Raw genomic sequence first — 13,730 nt, 5'->3', positions numbered from 1 at the left:
TGCTAAGATCCTACCCATAAAAGTGTCTTTATCAAGTTTGAAGGTGGGCATATATCAGCGTGTGGTGTGAAGCGAGTGAGCAGCAATACCTTTGTTTATTTCAGTAATTATTTTACAGGTCTTGGCCACCGACATGTCCAAACACATGAGTCTCTTGGCTGATCTGAAAACAATGGTGGAAACCAAAAAAGTGACCAGCTCAGGTGTACTTTTGCTGGACAATTACACTGACAGAATACAGGTGAGTGAGGCCCATCCACCTTGAATTAAGAGAAAGGAAAAAAAGACAAGGTAGACAGCTGGGAGCTAAACCTTTTGTAGATAGCTGGGAGCTAAACTTTTCCCAGACAATCTAAGTAAGGATGATGCAAAACTGGCATTGGGCTAAGAAGATGGCCTAGGGCTAGGCAACCTGCAAGGAGTTCAGTTTCTTCAAAAGAAGTGTAGTTCGGGTTGAGATCCCAGTCCATCACTTAAGGTTTTAGTTAAGGAAAATTAGAGGGGTTTTTTGTGTACTTTTGTTCAAAATGCTTCTGTTCCACCTGACAAAATACCTCTGGGCATCAAAATTTTTTACCAGTGTTACACTGTAATCTCCTGGCCCACCATATATTACAGCATTTTTCCTAGCTGTTGAGATAAAATAGGAAATGAATCATGATAACTTTATAGTTAATTTTTTAAGGTGGTTTGCGCATGCCATTCCTTTCCTGAATTTTCCATTTGCCAGTCTCCTGTTGCAGGGGGCCCCAACCTCTGGGCCATAGCCCACTACCGGGCCGTGGCCTATTCGGAAATGAGCCACGCGAGCAGTGGGCCAACTTATGCAAGCAGCGGGCCAGCAGGCATGCAGATGCACACGCAGCTCAACTCCTGCAAGTTGAACGTGCACACATGCACTTGCGTGCTAGTCTGCTGTTCGCACAAGTCAAGCTGGGCACACATGAATGTGCCGGCCACCACTCGTATGGCCCGGCTTTCCTCTCCCCCTTCTCGCTGGCCTGCCAAGCTGCAAAGGTTGGGAACCACAGTCCTATTGGGTTCTGTGTCAGAGAAACGTTCCATTGAGGCCCTTTAGTCTTATTCACACATATCCCACAGCATTCAATTTTTAGAGCTTTGATACTCTGAACTGTGCTGATGGGGTGCAGGCAGAGGTATCACACACTGAAGCCTCTGACTGGCCCTGTATTTCTGCCAATTTCCTCAGGTCCTACGGAACATGGTTCACTGTGCAGACTTGAGCAACCCCACAAAGCCTTTGGAGTTGTATCGGCAGTGGACGGACCGGATCATGGAGGAGTTCTTCAGGCAGGGTGACAAAGAACGGGAGCGAGGCATGGAGATCAGCCCTATGTGTGACAAGCACACAGCCTCTGTGGAGAAGTCACAGGTATGTGTGCTAGCTGTGTGGGATTATAGCTCAGTTAAGGAGGAAGAAAGATCCTCTTCCTATTCCCCCTACTTTTTCTTTTCTGCCAGCATTCAGAGCAGGAATAGCCTTGTCTGGAGGTGGGTATTTGTTGCTATAGAAACCTTAGCTCCATTACACAAGGCAGCTCCATCCCAATGTTGCAGTACAGGAACATGGGAGTTTCATTATATAAGACACTTGCAAATAAGAATGTATTGGAGATTATACTATTGTGTGTCCCTTGTGCCCCCCCCCCACCAAAAAATTGTACCTAAAGAAAGTAGCTGAGCTTGATCATTGAAGCAGAAGTGGCTGATGTTGATGCTCTCCACCGTGACAGCATCTTAAATGGCCTTTCAGACCAAGCCCATTTTAATCAGGAGGATTCAGCCTGGACTCTGCATTTAACCAGCAATCTGAGTTCTCACTCTGTGGCTCCTTGGATTAAATCTGTACTAGGAATACATGTTTTTACCCCCTCCCCACTTATTATTTAGGATGTTATACATTGTGCTGTTTAACTGGGCAAAAGTCCAACATTACACTTAAAAATGCTCTACTACATCATTTAAAAATATTAAAATGGTCCATTCTGGCATGAATGTGGATTGAAACGTTTTAAAATACATGTGATCGTGTTTCTTGGGGGGGGGGGAGGAGAATCTTCTCCCAAATTGCAAGATTGCTTTTTCTCTTGTGGGACTGCTTCTTCTATATCCTATTGCTTTTGAAATGTTAAAATAATTCTTATGTCATTCTGGAGAGCAAAAGAATTTTCTTTGTATGTATAGTATGGTTATTTAATACATAATATTAGTGCTAATTTTACCATTTAAAGATATATTTGTGTACATAAAGAAGGGCAAAGGTGCAGAATTTGCTCTAAAGCCTTTTTCAACTTAGAGCTCTCCTCTCCTCCCAATTATCAAGATTCCCCAAGAGTGCTAAATTTGGAAGTATCAGAGCAGACAATGGATTCCACTTTATACTTGCAGTCATAAAACAAATTTACTTCTTGAGTAGAGAGGAAGTCTTAGGGCGAAAAAACAGGTTTGTGCCTCCACCTGTTCTAATATTCTGTTTGGCAAATTCTTGAATTGTACAGTACTTGAGAAACTTGGATGAAGGCTCCAGTGATGGAAGGATGGGACACACCCACCTTTTTCTTCCATTGCTGACATTATTTAGGGACATCTCTCTCCCCTCCTGGATCCCCTTAGGATGGTGAACATGAATATATGTGTGGCTAGCCTGCTCCAGGGGAGACTCAGGCTGGTTTTGCAGGTGATCCTTTGCTGGGTGTTCTTCAATAGTTGGGTGGGAATGGGACATTCCCATGTGTTTTTTCAGTCTAACCCAGTGATGGTGAACATTTTAGAGACCGCGTGCCCAAACTGCAACCCAAAACCCACTTATGTATCATCAGGTGCCAGGTGGGCATGGCCCATCGAGTGAGTGTGGCCAATTGGGTGGGCATGGCCCATGGGTGGGCATTGCCACAGTGGTAACAGCCGACTGGATGGGACTAAAAAGTTCAATCAATCAATTCCAACTTTGCGAGATCTTTTTTTTTTCCCGCGAGAAGTTAAAATTGATTGAATCTTTTTTTTTTTTTTGCTCACGGCGTCGGAGGCCTAAAGCGAAAAGGTTTTATAAAACTCAGCTGAAGGCCTAGGACTGGGGCGACGGCGCGCGTGCCCATAGGTTCACCACCATGGGTCTAACCTCCAGTCCTTTTCCTTCAGGTGGGATTCATTGACTACATCGTGCACCCACTGTGGGAGACTTGGGCAGACCTTGTCCACCCTGACGCCCAAGACATTTTGGACACTCTTGAGGACAACAGGGACTGGTATCACAGCATGATCCCCCAAAGTCCTTCCCCACCCCCAGATGATGCCGAGAAGGATGAGGAGGCCTGTCTGGAGAAATTCCAGTTTGAATTAACCCTGGAGGAGGAAGGGGAGGACTCAGAACCATCCGAGAAGGACCGCAGCAGTCCTGGAGACGAGGACAACAGTTACTATACAGCCACAGAAAACCAACACGAGTCCCAGGACGGACAGGACAGACGAACGGACAGTAGAGCAGCTGGCACATCCCTTGGAGCATCATGACTGTGGGAAGGGACAACTGAAGAAAGCAAGCTCACCTACAGACACACACACACACACACACACACACGGAAGTTTTCATGAGGGAGGGGTGGGGATAAAAAAAATGGAAAAAACCTCATTTTTTATTTTTATTGTATTTTTTATAAAAGGAAAACTAAGAAAAAAAAAGGGGGGGGGTTGGGGAATACACACAACAACTGTAGAACCAGGTTGGCCCCAGCAGAAGGTAGTAGCCTGCTGCTGTAGTGACTGGCCCAAGCACTCCAGAAATATTTTTTCATTTCTTTTTTCCCTTCCCTTCATTATTTCTGACTGGTTGTTTTTAATTACTTCATTTTGCTAACTTTTTTAGACTTCTGCAACCAGGAAAGGGAAGAGGGCACTAACGGTATGAGGCATGTATGTAGCAGCAGAGAGGCAAAGCCAATAGAACTATTTTTAAAATAGTGGTTTTGCCTATTTGTAGTAAAAATAGATGCAGCGCAGGAGCTTGACGACAAAAACTGGTAACCATTTGTCCTAGATACACAGAGAGAGAGAGAGGTTCCTGTAGGGCAATGTTTTTCAACAGCAACTTTTTAAGATGTCTGGAGTTCTACTCTTAAAATTCCTATCCAGCCATCCTGGCTGGGGGGGGGGGATTCTGGGAATTAAATCCCCACACATCTTACGAAGATGCAGAGGTTGAGAAACCCCCGCTGCAGTTCCTTTGTTCCAGATATGCCCTCCCCATTTAGCTCATGTACTTGTGCCTTTATTTCATTGGAGGGAAACCTCTGAAGCTCTTCAGATGGTGTCAGAATCTAACTCCTCTTCTCCAATGTCCCTTTAGAATAGCTGGGGCCATCTGGAGGTTTTCTCAGTGCCCTCCAAAGCACAGCTCTCCCAGGTAGGATGTTCAAACATTGGAGAAGGGTGAGAGGGAAAGTATTGTTTTTATTTTTGTAAGTTATTTTTTAAGCTAGTAGTTATTTATTTTTGTGAATTTACATAGATTTGATTTTTATTATGGACTGATGAGAAAAAGTTTGCCCTTGAGGATTTTGTTGCTGTTGCTTGGTGTGTGTGTTTTTTTTTCTCTCCTTTCTTGGAGCAGTTCTATTTTCTATTTAATGTATGGTTTGCAGGTTTTTAATTTTTTGCCTACAATGCCATAGATTTCCCCCAGAGCAAATGGGAGAAGATACTACTTTTACAAAAAATGAAACTGAAAAGGGAACAAGAATCTAAAACATTCTATCTAAGTTTCCAACTAGCCGAGTCTTCCTCCATTCCTCATTTTGCACAAAAATAAAAAGGCAATACAGCCAGGATCAAATATTTATGCTGGCCAGCTTGCTTAGACAGCTCTCAGCTGGGGACCTCAGGTGTGAGTATTCCTTCCTTCAGGTTGGGGACGGAATCAGCAGATATGAGGACTGGAGAGAGGGGTGGTGTACGCTGAGTGGTGTTTGTTTTATCAGTGATTTGCAACTTATCTTCTTTGTGTGTCTGGATGCTGATCTCTGAAATGCAGTGCTCCCAGGTTTCTCAGCTACAAAAAGCAGTTGTATTGAAAGGATCTTCCCATTTCCCCCAGAAGAATAGAAAATTAGCAGCCTTTCCTAATGATCTTTCTGTGTGATGTGGTGTATCAACAAGGCTGGAACACAAACATTGATTTAGAGTTGAAATTGTGAGAAGGGGGAGAGATGGGTTTGGTTTTAATCTGTTACGATTTTCAGGAGAAAGAGCCTCTAACATCCTTGGCTCCAAAGATGGGGAATCTGTCTCGGACACCCTCAGCTACATAGTAATGGATGGAGTGAGATGGAGCCCATCTTTTTTATCGGCTCAGAAAGCCACATCACTTAGCTATAAAGTAGGGAACAAATTGCTTGGATCAGAGTTGAGACCCCATTCTAGGAGGTCAGGATAATCAAATGAAAAAGTCACCTGCCTTGAAATCAGATTTGGAGACAATTTTGTCAACAGTGGTTAGCCAAAGGGAATCTGACAGATTTCCTTGTTCCTATAGAGGCTATGAAAGTAATCCCTGAGTCTTGTTCCACGTGTTACCATGCCAGATCCCTCTTTCCTCCATCCTGGAGGTGTGTGTAATAGTGTTTCATCCCAGAAAATAAAAACTAGGCCCCTCCATGAACCTGCTCCTGATTATCATTTTCCCAGGAGAAATCTGTTTGGCTGCTTATTTTCTTTACTTTAACTAACAAAATAGTTTGATTGGCTAAATGCAGCATCCTTGTATCTTGGCATTGAAGGGAGAGCATTTTCTCATTCCCAAAATGCATCGCATTAAATGGATATTTCCTGCTAGGTCATTAGTCTTTCACTGGACAAGGAACACTGCGGGATCCAGTCTTCAAAGTTGCAGGACCACGATCCCCTTGGCATTGTTTCGCTGCCTCTATGGACTAGTCTTGGGCTGGTTGATGTGTGGGTATATTCCCCACCACTTGCTAAGCAGCCATGCCTCCTGCTGTTTACTAGTAGGAAGATAGCTGTAGTTTTGGATTTGTTGGTTTCTTGATTGCAGAGCCATTGAGTATGTAGCCTAGTCCAGCTTTTCCAGATTCTTCGGAGAGAAGACATACTCCCCCCCTTAGTCCCTCTTATACGGTTACCCAGCACCAGTGCACGACTCCTTTAATCCCCCCACCGACACCTCAGAAGAAGTGAGGGTGAAGCAATAACAACTAAGCCCTTTTCCTGCCCCCATTGCTACAACTGAGCTGTTGAACCAAAGCCAAGTCTCCTCTTTTGCAAAGGTCTCATTCTGCACATGGACACCACCCACTTTGCATTGGCTGCTCCTTAGCCAGCTCTCTTAGCAAAGTAATGTCTCAGGCCTTAGGTCAGCCCGAGCTTGGGAGAGGAAGTTGTGGGATATGCTCTGGGGCTGCTGCTCGGGTAGACCTGAGCATTGCCAAGTGCTGGCCTGAGACCGTGACAGCTTTGGTTAGCCACATCATACCCATGGAGAAGGCCAGCTGCACAGAGAGCCCTGGCGAGGTTGCTATCCCTTGGTGGCCGGCCTGCCAAGAGTTGCCATCCCTGCATTGCCAGTCTTTGCAAGAAGGCCAGTGTAGGGCACCTCCTTTCCAACCCAAGGGAGAGAAAACATGGCCATTTCTGAACACAGTACTGTAGCTATTTTCTTTGTATTTTTACTTTTCTTTCTTGAAGCCTCAATTGCAAGGGATAAATAAGAAAGAGAATCTCTTTCTAATTTTCTGTATAGCTTTTATTTTTGTATGCCGTTCTGTTCCACAAGTTTGTTGGGTCAGGTTTGGACTGTACATAATTGTGAATAAGCAGATTGTAAATTATTCTAAAAAGTAAAAAGAATCTTGCAAACAAGATCCCCTTTCCCCTGCGGACCCTTCCTCTCCCATCCTCCACTCCTGCCAGGGGCCACACTGTGCTCGAGAGCATCCAGGGAGAAGAAAAGAGAGCTCTGGGAGACTCTCCAGCTGCATTTTCTCAAGGTCTCTCGGGCACAGACCCCACTGCACCTCCCTCCACCATCCCTTTCTCCTGTCTGTGTATTTATGGTGTAATATAGACACACTGGACATTGTAGACTTGTCATTTTTCCTTGCAGTGTCATTAATCAGCTGTTGCAATGTTCTCTCTCAGATGTTACCAAACCGTTCAACAGCCAAGCTCACAAATAAATCAGGAGGAAGGGATTCTCTGTGCCTCCAAAGACAACCTGGCTTCTCTGCAAGGCTGGGTGAATTGGGGAGGGGAGAGGGAGAAAAGGAAGCAAGATGCAGCTGCAGCCTTCTGCAAAAGGTGTTTGACTACGGTTCCCATCATTTTGACTCAGGGTGATAACCCCATGGATGACTACTGTTTGTAGTCGGATGCGTAGGGAGAACACTAGGTTGAGCAAGCTATGGCAGTAATTTTCAACTGCTCAAATCATTAATAGGACAAAGAGAAATAATATTTAAGCTAAAGGAATGCTATCCTCCAATGGATTCTTCAAAGACTTTTGTGCCTTAATGTTAGAAGGGCAAGTAGTGACTAAACTCACAAATGGAAGGTTAAACGAATGAAATAATTTATTCTAAAGGATTAGGTTAGATAAAAGGAGAGGAAGGATGTGCCTTCATATATTGAAACTCTGAACGAGGATCCAACAGAGATCCTGTAAGTAAGAATAAAATGAAGGTGAAACAAAGTTATTACTGGAGAGTGTGCTATAGGCACATCTGGATTATGTCTTCCTAGACTGAATTGTGGAATCTTTGAGGAGGACAGTGTTATGGGAGACTTTTTAAGTGTTCCCAAATTCCTCAGTGTTCTTGTTTCATTTTCCAGAAGCATGAAGAAGGCAAGGGGACTGACTCTCTTAGATCTGATCCTGAGTCCTGATATATATATATATTTGCACGCTGTACAATGAGAGGGGGAAAAAGGGGGGGGGAGGAGCAGTTTTGGGAAATTGTGGATGCATAGGGAGTTTTCAATTAGAAGTGTAATGGGACGTGTAGGAAAAGAAGGGTAGCCGTAATAACTAAGGAGATTAAAGTTTAAAAGGCTGCAACACAAAAGGAACTTAGCCTTAGCAACATAACAGGCTTTTTGGCAAAGAAACTGCATATAGTCTCCTTACCCTAGTGCAAAGATACACTACTAATGGGAGCAGTTGTGTCTCAACTGCACTAATCCAGATGAGCCCTAGCAATCAACAGATTTTTTAAAAATCCTCTTAAATTTTTTGCTGCCTTGAAATATTCAGTAAATCAACTACTGTGGTTAACAATATAGTACAGTACATACTATATTGGGGAAAAATTACATGGATATATATGAGCACTTCTCCACAGCTAAACCTGATCAAATACAGCCAAAAATATTTATGCAGCAACTGCCTCCTGGTAAGACAAATTTGGGTGGCTACTACATTGCAGGCAAGAGAAATGAACCTTCTGCTATCAACTAGTGGATATTAGGTCAAAAGATCAAGCAATATTTGGGGGGGGGGAATGATAGAGTGCTTAGGCCGTGGGTTTGGTGACATCTGCATTTCAGTGATTGGTGATCACTGTTTTCTGGATGCTGTAAGGCAGGGGTGTCAAACTCGTGACGTATGGTGACTTTTTTTCCATTGCCAATGGGGTGAGTGCGGTTTTGGTATGACACATCCAGCCCACAGGCCGGCAGTTTGACACCCCTGCTGTAAGGATATGCTTTCACAGGACAGCAAAATGTGTTGTCATGGGAATCTCTCCTGGTTTGGGGGTACAGTAGGAGGAAGGAATTGCAGGAGCAGCTAATAAAAAGGTACCGGGCCCACTGATTAAAAAAAAAAAAAGATAATAAGAGGACAAAACTGCTCTCAACTCCTACTTTCCTTCAGTCTTTTCCCTTAAGGATTTAAGGAAAACAATGGGTAGCTTAAAGTAAATCTGTCTATCATGAAGTCCCAGAACCAAAACATCCCAGACTCTGAGTTTGCAGATGGCATCTTGAGGGTCTTTCTATGATCCCTGAGAAATCATGGAGAACCGGTATAGTTCCAGAGGATGAGGAAACACAATATACTTATCATCAAAGAAAAGAGCTAGTGGGAGAGGATTTAAGTTAACAACAGATTGAAAGTTTTACATAACTTAAGCTTAAAACTAAATGAAATGGATGGTCCATGAGCATTTAAAATAAAATGCGTTGATTGGCAAGAGATAACATGGGTTTATCAAAAGCAAATGTCAAACCAACCTATATCTTTTTCTGATAAAGAGTGACATACTCAGTTGACAAGGATATAGGTTCCTTGATGTCAGTGAAACATTCATCTCCCATAACATTAGCAGAGAAAACCAACAAGTATAGGTTGGCTAATGCTACCAGGCCCGTGTTGCTCAACATAAATTATTTGGATAAGGGGTTAAATATATGATCACCGGATCTGCAGATGGCCAAAAGTTAAGAGGGACTGCAAACATCTTAATGGGAAATACCAAGATTGAAGAGGATCCTGAAAAGTTGAACCAGGCAGAAAGCAATAAAATGAATTTCAGCTGGGAGAAATGCAAAGTCCTTGATTTGGATAGGAAAAAGAATTAAAGTCTGTACTCAGTTGCAGTACATTCCTTGACATTCTTTACCATATGTCCTATTGCCATTTTTCGTTAGGAGTTTCAAATGCAAGTTCATAATTCCTTTAGCATAGCACATGCTGATTCATACTAAGTACCTTCGCTCAAGACCTTTTCATTACTGTCAATTTCTCGACTTTCTAGTACTTGTGTTGCATTATTACTTCTATGCTTCAATGAACCAGTTTTCATTCAATGATCCACTTTCTTAAACCATTAACTTCACAGTAAGTCAGTTGACAGTAAGAAAAAAATGTAAACTCTGCTTGTCTAAACTGGAGATTGTACAAATGAGAGATTGGCCTACTATTTTGTAGAAAGCAGTTAGGCTGTGAGTGGGAGAGACATTGCCAATTACTACCTTTTCCTGTTGATAGTATGATCTCCAGAAAGTACCTAGCAAATTTTCCAATTAAGTGTCGCCAGTTTGCATCTCCAGAATGAATCCTTGGTGAAAATGGAAATCCTTCACTGTCACCCTGAAAAAGCCATACAACATCCTACTTAGGAGGTTACTGGCAGTAAATACAGACAAGTGGAAGGTGGGGGTGGGGGGTGATACTAAGTGAGGCAGCAAGTTTGAAAGAAGGCTGATGGGTCTCCATGGTGCACTGACAATCTTGAAATCGATCTGAAAATAGCCTAATGGATGCTCACTGGATACTAGTAGCTACAATTGTCTTCAGTACCCACGTGAGTCTAACCCAGGGGTGTCAATCTGCCGGCCCGCAGGCTGGATGCGGAAGGCATACCCACCCCATTGCCGGCAAAACCGTCCCGATACGTTGTGCGACGTCATGTGACGTCGCGAGTTTGACATGTCTGGTCTAGCCTGTCATTAAGAATACAGGTATTCCTGTAAAAGTGCACACACAACTTTGCCTATGATTAGACGGAAATATTGCTGTGTATGGTTAGAAGTCCATTCACTCCATTCCTCCTATGTTCAACCTGCTTTATTCTTAGTCATTCTACTAAATCAAAAATTGGGAAAAACAGGAAAGGATCTAATCAAAGGTTATTTTGCAATTATTAGCCATTTACTTAAAAAAGAAATACATATGAAGTTCTGTCCATGTATATCATAGAAATGAGGGGGCTACCAGCAGTTTCTCTGGGATGCATGGGTTGATTCTGGCCGAAGGAGGCAGTCCTGCAAATATCTTACTGCCAATTCACAGCATTTTGAATTACACTCAAAAGCTAATAGGAAGCCAGTATAGATCTGCAATACCAGCATATTGTGTTCATTGCAATAGATGCCAGCTACAATCTATCGCATGATGAGCTAAGAAGTTTCTGAGTGATCTTCAGACTGGACTTCCACATGTAGAGTGCAATGCAGGACTACAGGCATGTAATGAGAGCATTAGTTACAGCTGTGTAGCCCTCCTGTTCCTGGTAGGACTGCCAAAAGTTATAGAAAGATCTCCTGGTCACACCTGCCAATCTATACCAATAGCCAGGAGGACCTTTCCAGTAAAGGGTTTTATTGCATTAACGTATTGCAGGTGGAAGGAGGTATTGCTGTTAAAGGAGTTGCTCCAGTTTTACAGGTGACCAGATAAAGGTCAGACTGAGATTGCCAAATCTGGGATGATGCCCCTATGAGCCCCTCTACAAGGGAGATGAGCAGTTAAAAAGTCTGATATATAAATAAATACTTCAGATCTTCTCCTGTGCTAGTCAATCCAGAGACAGTACTAGGGCAGTCACAGCACCTCAAAGTACATATGGCAACTCCATTATTCTTGAACTCAAGATGTCAAAGGTAAGCTGGGCATAGCCAAAGACCTATGGCAGTGGTGACGAACCTATGTGTGCCAGAAGCGGCACTCAGAGCCCTCTCTGTAGGCATGTGCACCATCGCCCCAGCCCTGCCACCCTCGGGTGTGGAGCAGCGCAGCCAAGCACATGGCAGCTGGGCAGCAGGGACAAGACTCCGCCCTCGCGCCCCATCGCACGCAGATGATGCTGTGGGGCGCGGATGGAGGGCATGTCTACCATGGTGCTGCAGGGCCGCCTAAGCGATCTGCAGCAGACCATGGAGGCGGAGGGTGGCCTGGCAGGTGGGGCGGGGCGGAGCAATGGGGCGGGGGGCAGGGCATTTTTGGGGCACTCAGTCTCTAAAAGGTTTGCCATCACTGACCAATGGTTTTCAGCAATTGCTTCTGATAAAAAAAAGTTGATGGAAAGAAGCTGGGAATGGAGGCATCAACATAAGGACACTTCATCTTGAGACATCCTAAATTGCACTGGGAGGGAAAGGCATCAATGCCCACGACACCATTGTCAGGTGGATGAATAGTGGTTTCTCAGCAACATCCCGTATTTGGAGATCTCAGTTTGACCCTTATTAGGTCAGCTGTAAAATTGGAACCGCTTCTTTAATAGGAGTGCTTCCTGCTATCTGACACAGAGTTAATGCAGAATATTGGTGTCAAACTGCTGGCCCGCGGGTCGGTTGCATCATATTGAGGCCGTGCTCACCCCAGCTCCGGCAATGCAAAAAAAGTTGCAATACATCACCACATGTCTCATGATGTGGCGAGTTTGACACCCATATAAGAATCCTTCATCATCTCAATTTCTCCTTTCTACAAGTGAGTCCACTAGAATCGCATTTAAATGCTTTGCCTCTGCTGTCATCTCCTGGACACACTGTGCAACCACAAGTTCTAGGAAGGGTGGGTAAACCCCAGTGAAGTGACTGCCATCACTTGTTGCCCCCCCCCAGCTATCCTTGCAGCTTCATGCTTTCAAGCACTTTCAAACTCTTCAGCAGAGACCTGTTTTCCTGCTTACTAAGGCTGAAATCAATTGCAGCAATAGAATTCAGATTATTGTGCTACAGCAGCTTTCCTTAAGGAAGTGCCCCTGCCAAGCTTGGATTGGGATTATGGGGGAACTGATTGGGAAATTCTCAGAGTTATAGACCCAACAGATTCTCAAGGGTATCAAGTTAGGCAAGACTCTGGTACCTCTGTGAAAGCAATTTGAGCCCTACGTCAGACATGTGAAACACAAGGCCCGGGGGCCGGATGCGGCCCGTAAAGTGGTTTCATGTGGCCTGTGAAGCCATCCTGGAAACAGTGAGGGAATGGCCCCCGCTGCCTTGGCTCTGGCCCAGGCCGGCCGGGAGCCAATGTACAATTTTGTGGTGGCCATCTTGGCACTTGCCCCAGTGGACCATGCCTTGGCACTTGCCCCGGTCCCATCCCCTTCTGCCAGAGACCCTCAGATCTGTCCCACTCCTGCCCAGGCTCCTCATAGGCATGCTTGACACGAATGATGTAGAACTGGCCACGCCCACCCAGTAGGCCACAACCACTCCAGCCATACCCACCCATTAGGCTGCACCCACTCTGGCCACACACACCCGCCACCCCCCCAGGGCAACCGCAATGCTGATGCAGCCCTCAGTGAAATTGAATTTGACACCCCTGCCCTACCTAGATGAAGGAAGCAGGTGAAAATTGCTAATAAATTTTGCCAGTGGAAAGGCAATTGGTGCTGGTGCTATTCATCTGAGTGGTGAGGATTGCGGTGTTCCACCAATCAGTGTGTAAACCATGAAACCACATACATGAGTCATGCTTACAGGCTCTTTGATAATTAGCAAAAGAACAGGAGATGGAAATCGGAAAAGAAGGGGATCCAGACTTCCAGCCAAATACACTAATTATCAATGCTCCAGGAGAACAGTCATATTTATGAACTAGGAGGCTGGTAAATTCAAAGAGGGCCTATAAAATGTGTGAACTTCAACTCCCAGAATTCCCTAGGCAATATGAATTCTGGGAGTTGAAGTCCGTCCATATTAATGTTGCCAAGACTGACAAATATTGCTTTAAACAATTGGGAATCAGAACTGACAAATTCCTATACCCAAATCTCCAAAATTGAGATTTACGTCCCCCACAAATGTTTAATCTTAATATTCCTTCCAAATTCACCTCCCTTCGCCACATCAAAGGGAAAAAATTACAACCTTTTATCTATTTCTTTTTCCAGAGAAACCCAAATTGAGCTTCGCTATCAGCAATAGAAGCTCGCCGGGTGATTTAGGCCAATATGGGGGGAAAGCGG

The 13,730-nt window shown here is 44.3% G+C and overlaps 1 protein-coding gene across 4 annotated transcripts in view; it reads left to right on the top strand.

Moving 5' to 3' along the window:
• The window catches only part of LOC120297126 (cAMP-specific 3',5'-cyclic phosphodiesterase 4B-like), an 89,374-nt gene extending 82,129 nt beyond the window's left edge, over positions 1 to 7,245 (top strand). For all 4 annotated transcript variants that reach the window (XM_039319391.1, XM_039319393.1, XM_039319392.1 and 1 more), the window contains 3 exons: positions 119 to 241; positions 1,211 to 1,393; positions 3,160 to 7,245. In XM_039319391.1, coding sequence (XP_039175325.1) covers positions 119 to 241; positions 1,211 to 1,393; positions 3,160 to 3,531 — 678 coding nt within the window. In that variant the 3' untranslated portion in view covers positions 3,532 to 7,245. The remainder of the gene's footprint in view (positions 1 to 118; positions 242 to 1,210; positions 1,394 to 3,159) is intronic.
• Positions 7,246 to 13,730: the final 6,485 nt, after the last annotated feature.

Source organism: Crotalus tigris, unplaced genomic scaffold (genome assembly GCF_016545835.1).
Source record: "Crotalus tigris isolate CLP2741 ecotype Arizona unplaced genomic scaffold, ASM1654583v1 scf7180000023584.419172, whole genome shotgun sequence".
NCBI lineage: Eukaryota > Metazoa > Chordata > Lepidosauria > Squamata > Viperidae > Crotalus > Crotalus tigris.
The sequence above is the reverse complement of the archived record's forward strand: the minus strand, read 5'-3'. Positions and strand labels throughout refer to the sequence as shown.